The following is a 12680-nucleotide window of genomic DNA, read 5'->3' on the forward strand; positions in this document are numbered from 1 at the left end:
GTGATTACCGAAAGTCCAATTAGATGCTTCGATATAATTATATATTATATAATTAAATTTAAAAAAGTACGAGGAATTAATTTAAAGCAATATAGCAAATATTACAAATTTAAAATTAAATAATAGCGTGATTAGACTCCTGTTTCGTTTACTTTAGTTCTTAGTCTTATCTTAATCTTAAAATCCATAATAAAACATTTAAGTGTAGTTGTAATGAGGAAAGCAAGAACACATTGTCTACATTAAAGCAATGCAATTAATTGCCTTGATTAAAGTATCTGTTAATTTTGGTTGTTCTTAATGGATTGTAAAATAATACCGTACATGTTTTACATCTCGATTGTGAATATTGTCTGCTGCCCTCATTAGTAAAAATTACTCAAAACATGCACAACAATCAAATCATCGTCCAAAAAAACCACACATCAACAAAAACATTCGCGGCCCGTGACAACAAAAAATCAGAATGGGAAAGCTTATAAAGTAAAACTTTGATAAGCGTAAACATTAATTTGTATAGTTTACTGGCCCTAGGGCTAGAAATAAACTGTCCTCTATCTTCTATGCTAATAAAAGCCGCTTGCTTGCTAACTAGTAGAGACTCTAGGCTAGGCCTTAGCTAGCTCGATAGACTCGATAGAGTAGGACCACCACCGCCGGACGGGCCGGGGGCTGGAGCAGAGACGACGGCTAGATAGGCTAGCCTTAGCTAGAGGTATCGGCCTGTCTTGCCTACCCTAGGCCTATATAGGGACCAAAATCATTAGTATCGAATTGAGTGGGTAGGCCTTTTCATGTCCAATTTTCCTGCTGTGATGACAATAAACAAGATTGTGGTATTAAATAGATGGTGGGGTTGTCGGAATCCGTCAAATCAGCCAATAATATTGTGGGTCATGTCGCAGATTTGTTGATTTGACACAAAACACCATGTAATGGAAGAATTGCGAAGATAATGCTAGTATTGATATAAAAATAGATTATTTAAAAATTATTTTTTTCAGAACATGATTGAATACTGACTAAAAAAATGTCTAAGATTAAAGAAGAAAATGATAGTTTGGCCAAAACTAAAAAAAGTGAGCCTGCAGAAAATGTAGAAGAATGGATAAAAAAGAATGGCTATGTAAGTAAAGAGAATTTTTATTTTGATAAAATAAAAATACATGCTTATTAAAAATTAATATCATACTTTTATTTTTTATTATTTTAGGATGTTTGGTCAGAGCCTTCAGGTGTCAAAGGTTTTCTACCTGAGCAAGAAAAGCAAATGCTTGGCACAACCGAAGAAATAATTGAAGAACTTAAAAGCCATGCTCGTATCCTTTGTAAAAAGAAATAACCATTAAGCGCTGTCTACATTTTCAAACTAGTTTGACACAAAAAGTGTGATGTAACCAAATATGGTAGTGATATGCTAAAATAAGGTAGTGATATGACATCATGTCCATATATGGGCACATCACATTTTTGTTATCACATACAATTTCAGTGTGAAATTAAGTCCGGTAAATTGACAAAACATGCTGTAGCCTTTGATTGCTCTTGTTTGTTTTTAATGGCTAGGCCTAACATACCACTAGTAGATAAGTGTTTATATTATATATAATTTTCTTGCACTATTTTTAATACCGGTTGGAGCCAATTTAGTCTGGCAAAACCAGCTTTGAGAGAATACTGAATTTGATACTGTAGATAGAGCTTAAAGTATATCATTTTGACAATAACAAATTTGAATTGTTTATAAGTCTTTATTTTCCATGATAAATAAATACAGCTTTTCCTATGTATATGTTGGAAAGATTAGATGCAAAAGTGGATGAACTTGAAGAAAAACTACATGTTTATTCCAATCAAATTATTACTGAAGATACTACATCTGGCAGACACAAGAATAATCTGTTCCATTCACCAGATAAAAGTAAGTTGGCAAGACGAGAGTAATGAATATGTTAATGAGCATTTTGTATCGTTTTTGTCTACACTAGATCTATCAAACTGTATGTCACAAAAAAATGTGATGTGCCTATATATGGACATGATGATATATCACTACCATATTTAAGCTTATCACTACCATATTTGGTTACATCACACTTGTTTTGTCAAACTAGAGACAGCGGTTGCAAATGTATTACCTACAGAATAAAAACTTTTGATGGTAAGAGGTACAGTAAATGTGAACTTGACTGACTGAAAGTGGCTGCATTTAGGCTGATCAGGTTAAAAAAGGCCCACACAATCAATTAACTGATTTATAATAATTATCTTGATATAATATTTTGTCTTTTTCAGCTAGATATGTTTCATGTAAGTGAAGTAAAGAATTATTAAAAAATTGGTTTGGTTACTAACTTGCATATCAACATTAAAAACACACACTAACTTTTGTTTTTAATATGTGAATACGAGAATGTGATAGATCTGATTGCTTGTTTTGCTTTTTTTTTTCGTCCATGTTTTATATATTTTTTGGTTCACATTATAATTAATACAGCATTTTTTATTTAATTTTTGCTTTTTAAAGTATTTCCATTTTTATCTAAATTTTTTTTAGCAAAACCAGGCTCGACAGTTTCAGATATAAAGCTCAGCATATATTATTTAGTTAATTATTTAATGTATATTGGTTTTTGTGATTGTAACACTACAATTGATTGTGATATTTGTTAATAATATTTTTATTATATAATGCATTAGCCAATTCTCAATACTCAATATGATTTTCCAGTATCTTAGGCAAATTATGTAATACAGAGTCACATATGTATCACATGTCACACCTGTATCAATATCATAGGTCATAAGCCTAAATGTAACATACTGTAATGTGTGTATGATACTGTATAATATGTGGAGTACATAGAATTGGGTGATAATATATTTTTTGAATGTTTAAATTTTGTATTTGTTGTGTTAATGAAGGAATTTTGATTTGAGTGAATGAACTAAAATTAAACATCAGTTCCTTATTGTTATTTTCGTAAGGCCAGTCTTAAAAGAAAATACACATCAGCCTGGTGAACAAAATAAATATATTTAAAATTACATTACTAATATTGGTCATAGGTAGACTTAAAGGTAAGGTAAAAACAAATGTATTAATACTAAAAGTTGATATATATAAACTAGTGATTTTTAAATTAAAATTATTTGGAATTTCAGTTATGAAAAAAGCTGCCGAGTCAGATGCTATAAAAGCTCACCGAGGAAAGTTACGCGATAAGAATTCTGAACTGCGATCTCTGATATTAGGCAGCAAAACAAGAAGCGTTGAGGCAAGTCATTTTTAAACTAGATATTTGTTTTAAAATGTCTATGTTTTTTTTTATTATTTATTCTTTATACTGGGTAGCCTCTGCAGTCAAAAACTGTTCTCCCAGAGTGTATAGTACTATGATGAGTTTGTGACAGTGTGTGAACTAGTACACTGGGGTAACCCCCTTCTTCATCTCGAAAAATGTGCTACGTCCACATGAGCCAGATGTGTACATTGGACCTACAGTTTATAGTCTTTATCCGAGAAGACTCGTTCTACTACCAGAACCATGGAGCAAGTGAGCCTTGAACCCTTGCCGACGTATTACGGTTCCACTGTCTTAACCGCTCGGCCACTCACTCGGCCCCTTTACCATCATCACTTTCATCACAATTATTATTGAAATCTTTGTTGGAAAAGTTATGTGTAGGTGTGTTGAATGTTATCAATTGATAACATTGTCATTTCCAGAACTTGTATGATATTTTACTTTTGGCCGTTCCTACTAATGCTATAATAAGATAACAATGATATTAGACGAAACCAGGATTCATAAATAATTGTATTATTTGTTGTAAACCCAGATTTAACTTTATTTACAATTTCTTTACAGGCCACAAGATATGCTGGATATAATCGTCATGAACTTAATGAACTACCACACGGCTTGGAAGCACCACAGATACTGAACAGGGTCACCAAAGCACAGAATTTTAACGTAAGTGACTCATGTAAAATATGGATCAGGCTGCCACAGTTATTTGTGCCTGATTAGATCATGACTGACAGTGATGGGTCAATTTTAATTTTTGTAAATTTGGTTAAATGGAAACATAACTGCAAATATTATATTAATGCACCTTTTTTACTTTTGTGAAGTATATTATTACTTGCTTTGTATGTGTGTTTTTTCAATTTCAAGTTATCTATTTTTATGTTGTTAATAGCTACATACCAACAGACCAGTGGCAGTATTCACCATTAAAAGGGAAACACTTAAAATTAAAAAAAAAATTTCAATTTAAGTGAATACAATTTAAGGGAAATACTTAAATATTTATTGACTTATATGTCTGTTGTTATTGTAGCTATTACATACATAAAAAACACAAAACAAATATTTTTACCAAAATATTGGACCAAAATATTAAATAGCGCACCCTCTGCCTGCTCTCTGCATTAAGTTCACTCTTTTTCTGAATGCTTACTTTATGTTTTCTGGAGTAGCAACGGAACATTTAACCTATTACCGTTAAATTTGTTTTTTAGACTGGTTTTGAAAAGTTTTGGAAGAAGCTGTTCTTGTCCGAAGCGTCAATTGCCGTTATGCTTGATATGTTCTGGTGGTTCTTTATTGACAAGTTTGAGGTGATTAATATTATCTGATATACTTATAAACATTCCTTGTTGTGTTGAAAATTATTATTTATCTAAAAAAAAAAAATTTGTCTACAGCTAAGTTGATTAAAAATGTATTGCCACAGAATGTGATATCTTTATATTTATTTATAATTTGATTTGAATTTATTTGGAAAATCATCATAAAAAATACATACAAAGTGATAACATAAATTACTGACATTACAAATAAAGACTTGCACTGATGAAGGGCTAGTGTTGCCCGAAAGCTCTGGCTAACTTTTCTGGCTGTTTTACTTATCGTTTTGATTTAGCTTTTCGCTTTTTTTTTGTATCTCCATTGAGATCCAGCCACTGATACCCACAGCATTGTCATTTTTTAGTAATATACATATATATTTACAAAAGATTTTCCAGGATAGCCCAAAAAGCTTATTAGCTTATTTACATTGAGATCCTTTTATAATCTAAAATAAAATGTATAAACGTTACAAAGTATTGCATTAAACAAATCAATATAACAACAATAAGAATATATATAAAAAATGTTAATTAAAAAGACTATGATCGACTTACAGTTATTTGGTATAAAAAATAGCAATCACTAACTAATGCCGAATTTGATTGCTATACAATAAAAGACAATAAAATATAAATAGATACGGGTAAAATGCACTATTCACATTCACTTTATATTAATACATTTCAATAATAATAAATTTACAATTTTCGTATTCGATTGGGACTTTTACTGTCTGTATAGTTTTTCCGTTAAGTACTTATCTAACAAAGTATTTTGAGCGTTGTGATTATTCTTAACGAAAAGGCTTGCGTTGTTAACGTTTCTATTCGAATGATTTTCTGGGAAGCTTGGTTCCCACTAGAACGTAAGGCAAGGACGTAAACGCAACGCAAGCATTTTAACCAATGACAAGCGAAGCTAGCAATCACAAGCAAATAAGCCATCGCTTGTGATTGGTCAATTCACTTGCGTTGCGTTACGTCCTTGTGTTGCGTCGCTAGTGGGAACCACGCTTTAAGCACATTTACAATTAACAATTCGAATACAAAAAGTACTCAAAGACTTACTGTTGACAACAAAAGTTCCCAATCGAATACGACAATTTTTGTACATTTAATTCATATTTTCACATGCAAAAATCACACTTTTTATTTCTATTTTTGACACTGATAGACAAACAGGAAAACACAGGATAAGAAGAAATTATTTAACCGAATAGCAGATAGTTTTGTTGCCTTATATATTAGTGTCAACCCAGAAATTAAAGACAAATTTTTTGCAGTAAGTATATATTGTCATTGGAATTCTTGTTTTAATAAATTTGTGTTCAATTGTGCAAATGTATGCTATGTAAAAAAACAATATACATAGCCTGCTTTACTTAAGCTACTCATTAGTCCATCAATCATTTAAAGAAACTACTGTACACTATAAAAACCAATATTACCTTTATTTTTTGTTTATACATGCTGTACATGATGAGTGAGTGTGGCCGAGCGGTTAAGACAATGGAACCGTAATCCATAGCCATAACATCGGCAAGGGTTCAAGGCTCACTCGCTCCATGGTTCTGGTGGTAGAACAAGTCTTCTCGGATAAGGACTATAAACCGTAGGTCCAGTGTACATCTGGCTCATGTACACTTTAAAGAACCTAGTACATCTTTCGAGACGAGTAGGGGGTTACCCCGGTGTACTAGTTCATACACACACACACTGTCGTGGACAGACGTAATGGCGCCGTAGTTGGCTGCCGATGACACGATGTGACCCTTAGGGGAGAAGAATGTTGTTGAAAAGATGTAACATCCAGTCCACAGCGCCTTTGATCACTTGTTGCTGGAATTGGCGCTTTACAAATTCGTATATATTATTATATTATTATTTTATTATTATTATTGTACTGTAGCTTTACCAAGCACCCGATTCTCTGTATCTCCACATAATATACTTTGTCCCATAGATTAGGCCCTTCGGTATTCAGTGTCACATACAGTATGTGGCACCTGTATCATGTTCAAAAACATTTGATGTCACTACCATATTTAGGTATATCACTACCATATTTGGGTACATCACACTTTTTTTGTCAAACTAGTTTGGTAGTGTAGATAGACGAGCTGTAGATTGCAATCATTTGTAATTTCTTCAGTTTTTTGGGGAGATGATAACATTTTTCTTATGTTTGTTACCCTAGGTTTATTGTGATTGCCTGGCCCAGTGCTTGTTTGCCGCATACCTGGATGCATTTACAGACTCTCACAAGGTGTTTGATGACAACTTTAAACAAGATCTTGCTTCTTGTGTTTCTGACTGGGTTTCAGGTGTCAAAGCTCCGCCTTTTGCCTGGAAACATTGGGATATTAAGAAACTACGTCCTAAAGGATTAACTAGGGAAAAAGAAGAGGATAAAATGAAGGTGGTTCTTATCAAAGATGGAAAGATCAACCATGATGGTAAACTAATATAATAAAATTTTTATTATAGTATAAAAGGTCCTACTTATTAATAGACTTTATACTGATATAGCCTTATAAAGAGTACTATTGATATTAAGGCTCAGTCTACTCTATCAAACTTTATGTGACAAAATATGTGATATGACCATATATGGACACGATGACATCATATCACTACCATATTTGGGCACATCACACTTTTGTTGTCAAATTAGTTTAATAGTGTAAACAGAGCTTAACATTTCCTGTGTATAAAGTTCATGCCTGTCCATCCAGCTAATGTTATGTTATGACTTTGCTTTCCTTTTTCTTTAGCCAACTTCTCCATTGAGGTTGAACCAGAGGAAAAACCTGCCGTTGATACTGGAGTTTCTCGCGAATTAACAATGATGTCAATGAAATCCAGAATACCACCAATTGGTGCAACTACCATGCCTTCTGCAAGACTAAGCAATGCCATCCCATTTAAAGAGGTTTTTCCTTTATTTTTGTCTTATTAGTTTTATCTTAAGCTCTGTCTACACTATCAAACTATTTAAAAGTGCCCAAATATGGTAAAGTAATATAATGGTAGTGATATGACATCATCAAGTCTATATTATGGGCACATAAAATTTGATAGTGTAGACAGAGCTTTAAATACATTGATCCTGATGACAGTATGTGGCAACCCCTTTTCGTTATCTCCATTTAGTCTCATGAAACGGGACCAGGACCAGGTTTTGAACGAGTGTTGTTCAACATTGGAGGGCGCAGTCCACTCGTGGCACACTACCTTTACATGAAAGGTTTGACGACAAATGAAAATCATGGCAGAAATGTTAGAAGAACTGAAATTTCAAAACCTCAATATCCTTTTGTTTTATATGCTATTGTAGTTAATAATTAATATCCATCCTTTTGTTTTCTGCAAGTGTTAAACTTGTGCACCAGAAGATCCACTACATAACTTATAACAAAAAAAGTGTCACTATTCCAAAAAAAAGTTGTGGCACAACACATAGGCCTTCTACAGTTTAAGTAGCAACAAGAAGTAATAACGACAAGAAAAACATTGAGAATGGATAATATAAATATTCAAATAGATTGAAGCATTTTATTCACAATATATCCACTTATTTGGGGTAACCATTGTCCTCTCACTTTGCATGATTTGAGAGTGTGTCATTTTGCCATTTATAGTGTATGCATCTTTTGCGGCTGCCTACGATCATGTGTTTGGGTTTCTAGGCTCTCTTGGTCTTGTATTTTCATATCATTGCCCAATAAATATTGTTTTTTAAGTTCCTAGTAAAATTTCCTTAATTAGAATTCAAGCCCCCAGCACCAACATACCGTGATGTTATAAGGAACACGCGCAAAATGAAAAAAGCTTTGAATTCCGAGTACCAAAGGTAACATTTTTAAGTATTTGATATATATGTACATTATTAATAATATTAGTAACAGTCTATATTTATTCGATGATCTGAAACTTGGCAATTTCACAGTTTACAAACTATTAAATTAATTTTACTGTAATACCATGGATTGAATTTAATGGAATGGAGCTTAAGGTTGGCGTTTAACATGCGTTTCTTTCAATTTCATGGTACAGTGTTTAATGCTGGAGTTTTACCTGTACTTACACTACTTCCTAAGCCTCAGGCTTATTTTTTAAGCAAAATACAGATTATTCATGCTGTAATTGCCGAGTTAACTTGCTGGTCGAGGTGTATGAAATAATGATTTTAAAAATAAAGATAATGACCACCATTTATAGTTTACATGCCTCCTATAATATGATTACTTCCAGCATCACCCATTTTTCTATTGACACTACTAAGAACTATAATTAACACAACAATTTATATTTAGAATAAGTGAGTCTGCTTCCAAAGATATTGCACAAATAGAACGTAATCAGGCAGAGCAGGTGAGAGAAATTGAAAACTTGAAACAGCAAATCATTCACCATAATATTGACATGAAGATTTTGAGTGAAAGAATTCTAGACCTAAGGGTATGTTTCTGTCTTTCTTTTTTTTCATATTTTTAACATGTTCATTATTTACCTGTTACACCATCCTGTGTGTGGAGTAAAAGTAAAATAGATGGTACTACATCATTTCCATTAGAAAAAATAATGTTTTGTACTACCCCCAAATGATAGAGGGTGCTATATCGTTGCTGTTCTATCAAAACCTTGTATCTACATACATTTTTTTCCTGAAATAATAATAATAATGTTGTGAGGGTTACCGTTACATATATGTTTTAGAATCAGTTTTTACACACACATTACATCTCATCATGTTTGTAGCAATAATCTACAGTACAACAACAATATTTTATAAATTATAGCTAGAACTTAATGTCTAAAACCTTTTATACACCGTTTTATGAAACTCATGACAACTAAGTAGTGTAACATTGTGTCCTACCAATACAATCTAACATGATGATGTGCTCTGGCGATCAAGGGTTTATCTGTGGCTGCGACATGATCCGTTCCACACCCTTTAACAGACACTGCACACTGCGGAGAATATGTACATAGTACAGTAATGTTGGTGTTTGTCGCAGCCAGACATAAGATCAAAGGACTTTTACAAGTTTATATCTTAGCAAGGCGAGTTCAGTGTCCTGTTAGATTGCCTTGGTCCTTTTACGTTTAACAATTACTCCTTTCATTTTATAACTTGTACAGTTACCTATAGCATGATATTGTGACTTTATTATCTCTTTGAATACATTAAACTTGTCACATTTATAAACAGGAAGGAATCACATTTTATGTATTTACTGGTAGTAGTTGTAATAGAACTCATTTACCTTATTTTTTTTTTATTATTTATCTTTTTATATGATTCTAATGAAATGTAAATAAAATCAATCAAATAGGAGCCGGCTTACCAGCAATAATGTGGATTATAAAAACGCCATCATTAAGAATATAATGCTAAATGTAGAATTTTGATATTAAAAGTAGCTGTGTAGATGTCCCAACTTAGAAAAATAGAATATCGGGGGGAAATGAATATGAAAGAAGGTATTATGACAGAAGGAAGGTACTATAAATTAAAATTATACATAAAATTATAGGGGTAGGGGGGTCGCTTTGAACAAAGCTTAGGCATCAGCATCTTTGAAAAAATTTTCGCAACAAACTAAGGCTTTGTAATAATAGAGAATAAGTAGTGTAATACATTTTAACATTATCTGGATGTCTTTAAGTATATCCTCAACAAAAATTGAAAGAAATTATATTTTAAGGGGAAATCCTGAAATATCGGGAAGCAGTGCGGAAGAGTGGTTTGAGCTGTTGCTGACTGATGCAAGGAAAGCAATAAAAAGTCTCTGTTTCGATAATACCTATTACTACATGTATCGACATCAATATTTATAATAGTAATAATTGCTTATATAATGCTTTTCCACATTGATCAAAATGCTTCACATTATGATTAAGCCTACAATTTTGATTTACAATTTTTTTAGATATTTTTTGAGATCTCAATTTTAGTGAGTGGTCGAGCCATAACATCAGCAAGGGTTAGAGGCTCATAAAAACCGTAGGTCCAGTGTACACATCTTTTTCATGTGCACTTTAAAGAACCTAGTACATCTTTTGAGACGAGTATGGGGTTACCTTGGTGTACTAGTTCACACTAAGCCACTGTGTCTTGGACAGATGAGTTCAACAGCAACCAACTGCACAGCCTTTTAAACTATTATCAAACAAGGCCATATATATGCCTACAGTCGCGTGTGCAAATTTGAGTTAGAGTTTGCCGATCGACATAGTAAACTGTAGAGTCGCGTTTGCATGTGACTAAAAAGCTGAAAGTGCAATAGAAACATTTACTCAATCAATCAATCAAATTAACATTTATTTTCTTCCGCAGTAAAATAACAACAAATATCCAATATAAATTGTAAAATGAGGGAAGAGGGCAAAACTCAAAAAGTAACGCCAGATGAAAAACAGAAAACTATTAATCAAAAGACCTTGTGACGAGCAAGCCCTAAATTATAAATAAAATTTACAAATTAATTAACGTACACAAACACACAGACAGTATAAAGTGAACTATAATGAAGGACATAAGATGACGGGTATTAACTATTATCAAGTATTAAGGATACACTCATGTGTGTTATGTTTATTAGCAAACTAAACGTTAGCTATATTGTTTTCTTGAATTTTAAACAGGAAAGACAGATCACCTCAACTACAAGGAAAGCAAAGAGTAACCAAGTTGACCGTACCTCTGATGACAGTTTTGATGAAGAATGGTGATTGAGAAAATAACAAAAACTAAGTTGGAACCAATAATAACAATCAATTAAAAAAACAAACAAATTTAAAATTTTTTTGTTTTTTTAAGTAACTGGAACTGGTTCAGGTAACCACCTACATAAAAACATCTGATAGCCATTGACATAAAGTTGGCATTACTTACTTGACTGGTTACTGAAAAAATTTGATGGTAGACGGTGATCTCTCGGTTAAAGTCAAAAAGCAGTATCAGTACTAATGTCAAAAGCATGTCAATGACTACAAAGTGTCATGAGATGACGGTTATTTCGGGTACAAATAAGTATTAATCAACAATCTTGTTGAGTAAGTTTATAATCTTAAGACAGGTGGTGTATTTCATAGGGTTGCTTCATTCGTCACGATTGACTCTTCAATGTTCTGGTGATATGACAAGTTTTATTTAAACCCTAAATCCAGTGTACGCTATTCACTCGTGTACGCTTAATCTATGCAGTATTTCGCAATAAGTAGGCGTACCAATAACGACCAATCAAGTGTTTTGATATCCAATCCGTCCTGTAAGCTCACTGATCTTCACCAGCTAACCGTTGGTCTTCCAAGAAAAATTAATTATCTATATTCATTTCTATGTGTTGTTTTACACAATGTTTAATATGTTAATATAATATATTCAAATTCTTTTCTGAATTTGGCAAATAAACAGCTCTTTTTTTAAACCTTGATGTATATACATTTAAAGCTAATAAATTTTAACACCTATTTAATTTAATTCCTAATGAATTAAAATACTAACTTTGGTGCTTTCAGTTTATTTGTGTATCTTTTCTATCATCCAACTATACCAGTTGAGTTTATTATTATATTAATTGTCGATTCGATTGTTCTTCCATGATTTTAAATCTTCCAATTAAATTCAACCTGTCCGAATACTCTAGATTGTTTTCCATATGAGAGTTCCTATTATCGGTTCGGATTCTGTAAAAGTAACTGAACATGTGCACTATTTCACTCGGTGTATATTCTGTAAAAGTAACTACACATGCGCATTATTTCACTCGGTGGATATTCTGTAAAAGTAACTGCCCATGCGCATTATTTCACTCGGTGGATATTCTGTAAAAGTAACTGCACATGTGCATTATTTCACTCGGTGGATATTCTGTAAAAGTAACTGCACATGTGCATTATTTCACTCGGTGTATATTCTGTAAAAGTAACTGCACATGTGCATTATTTCACTCGGTGTATATTCTGTAAAAGTAACTACACATGCGCATTATTTCACTCGGTGGATATTCTGTAAAAGTAACTGCCCATG

General features: G+C 32.6%; 1 protein-coding gene across 2 annotated transcripts; it reads left to right on the forward strand.

The window, feature by feature from the left end:
- The first annotated feature begins 407 nt into the window (after nt 1–407).
- On the forward strand, nt 408–12134 carry LOC140062799 (protein FAM227B-like). 2 transcript variants are annotated; one of them, XM_072109132.1, is made up of 14 exons: nt 408–483; nt 1005–1126; nt 1214–1319; nt 1778–1921; nt 3166–3278; nt 3873–3977; nt 4529–4627; nt 5814–5921; nt 6837–7095; nt 7414–7571; nt 7793–7946; nt 8414–8492; nt 8956–9100; nt 11294–12134. In XM_072109132.1, the coding sequence occupies exons 2-14, from the start codon at nt 1031–1033 to the stop codon at nt 11378–11380; spliced, it is 1653 nt and encodes a 550-aa protein (XP_071965233.1). In that variant the 5' UTR covers nt 408–483; nt 1005–1030; the 3' UTR covers nt 11381–12134. The 2 variants fall into 2 exon arrangements, with proteins under 2 accessions (XP_071965233.1, XP_071965232.1); XM_072109131.1 differs by having other exon boundaries at nt 422–500.
- Nucleotides 12135–12680: the final 546 nt, after the last annotated feature.

The sequence above is a fragment of the Antedon mediterranea genome, chromosome 11, assembly GCF_964355755.1.
Source record: "Antedon mediterranea chromosome 11, ecAntMedi1.1, whole genome shotgun sequence".
NCBI classification, from domain to species: domain Eukaryota; kingdom Metazoa; phylum Echinodermata; class Crinoidea; order Comatulida; family Antedonidae; genus Antedon; species Antedon mediterranea.

Excerpts from the sequence above, each read along its gene's own strand:
- LOC140062799 (XM_072109132.1), top strand. The coding sequence starts at position 1,031 with ATGTCTAAGATTAAAGAAGAAAATGATAGTTTGGCCAAAACTAAAAAA. Across the intron at positions 3,978-4,528 it reads CCAAAGCACAGAATTTTAAC|ACTGGTTTTGAAAAGTTTTG; the intron begins GTAAGTGACTCA and ends TTTGTTTTTTAG. Across the intron at positions 4,628-5,813 it reads TCTTTATTGACAAGTTTGAG|ACAAACAGGAAAACACAGGA; the intron begins GTGATTAATATT and ends TGACACTGATAG.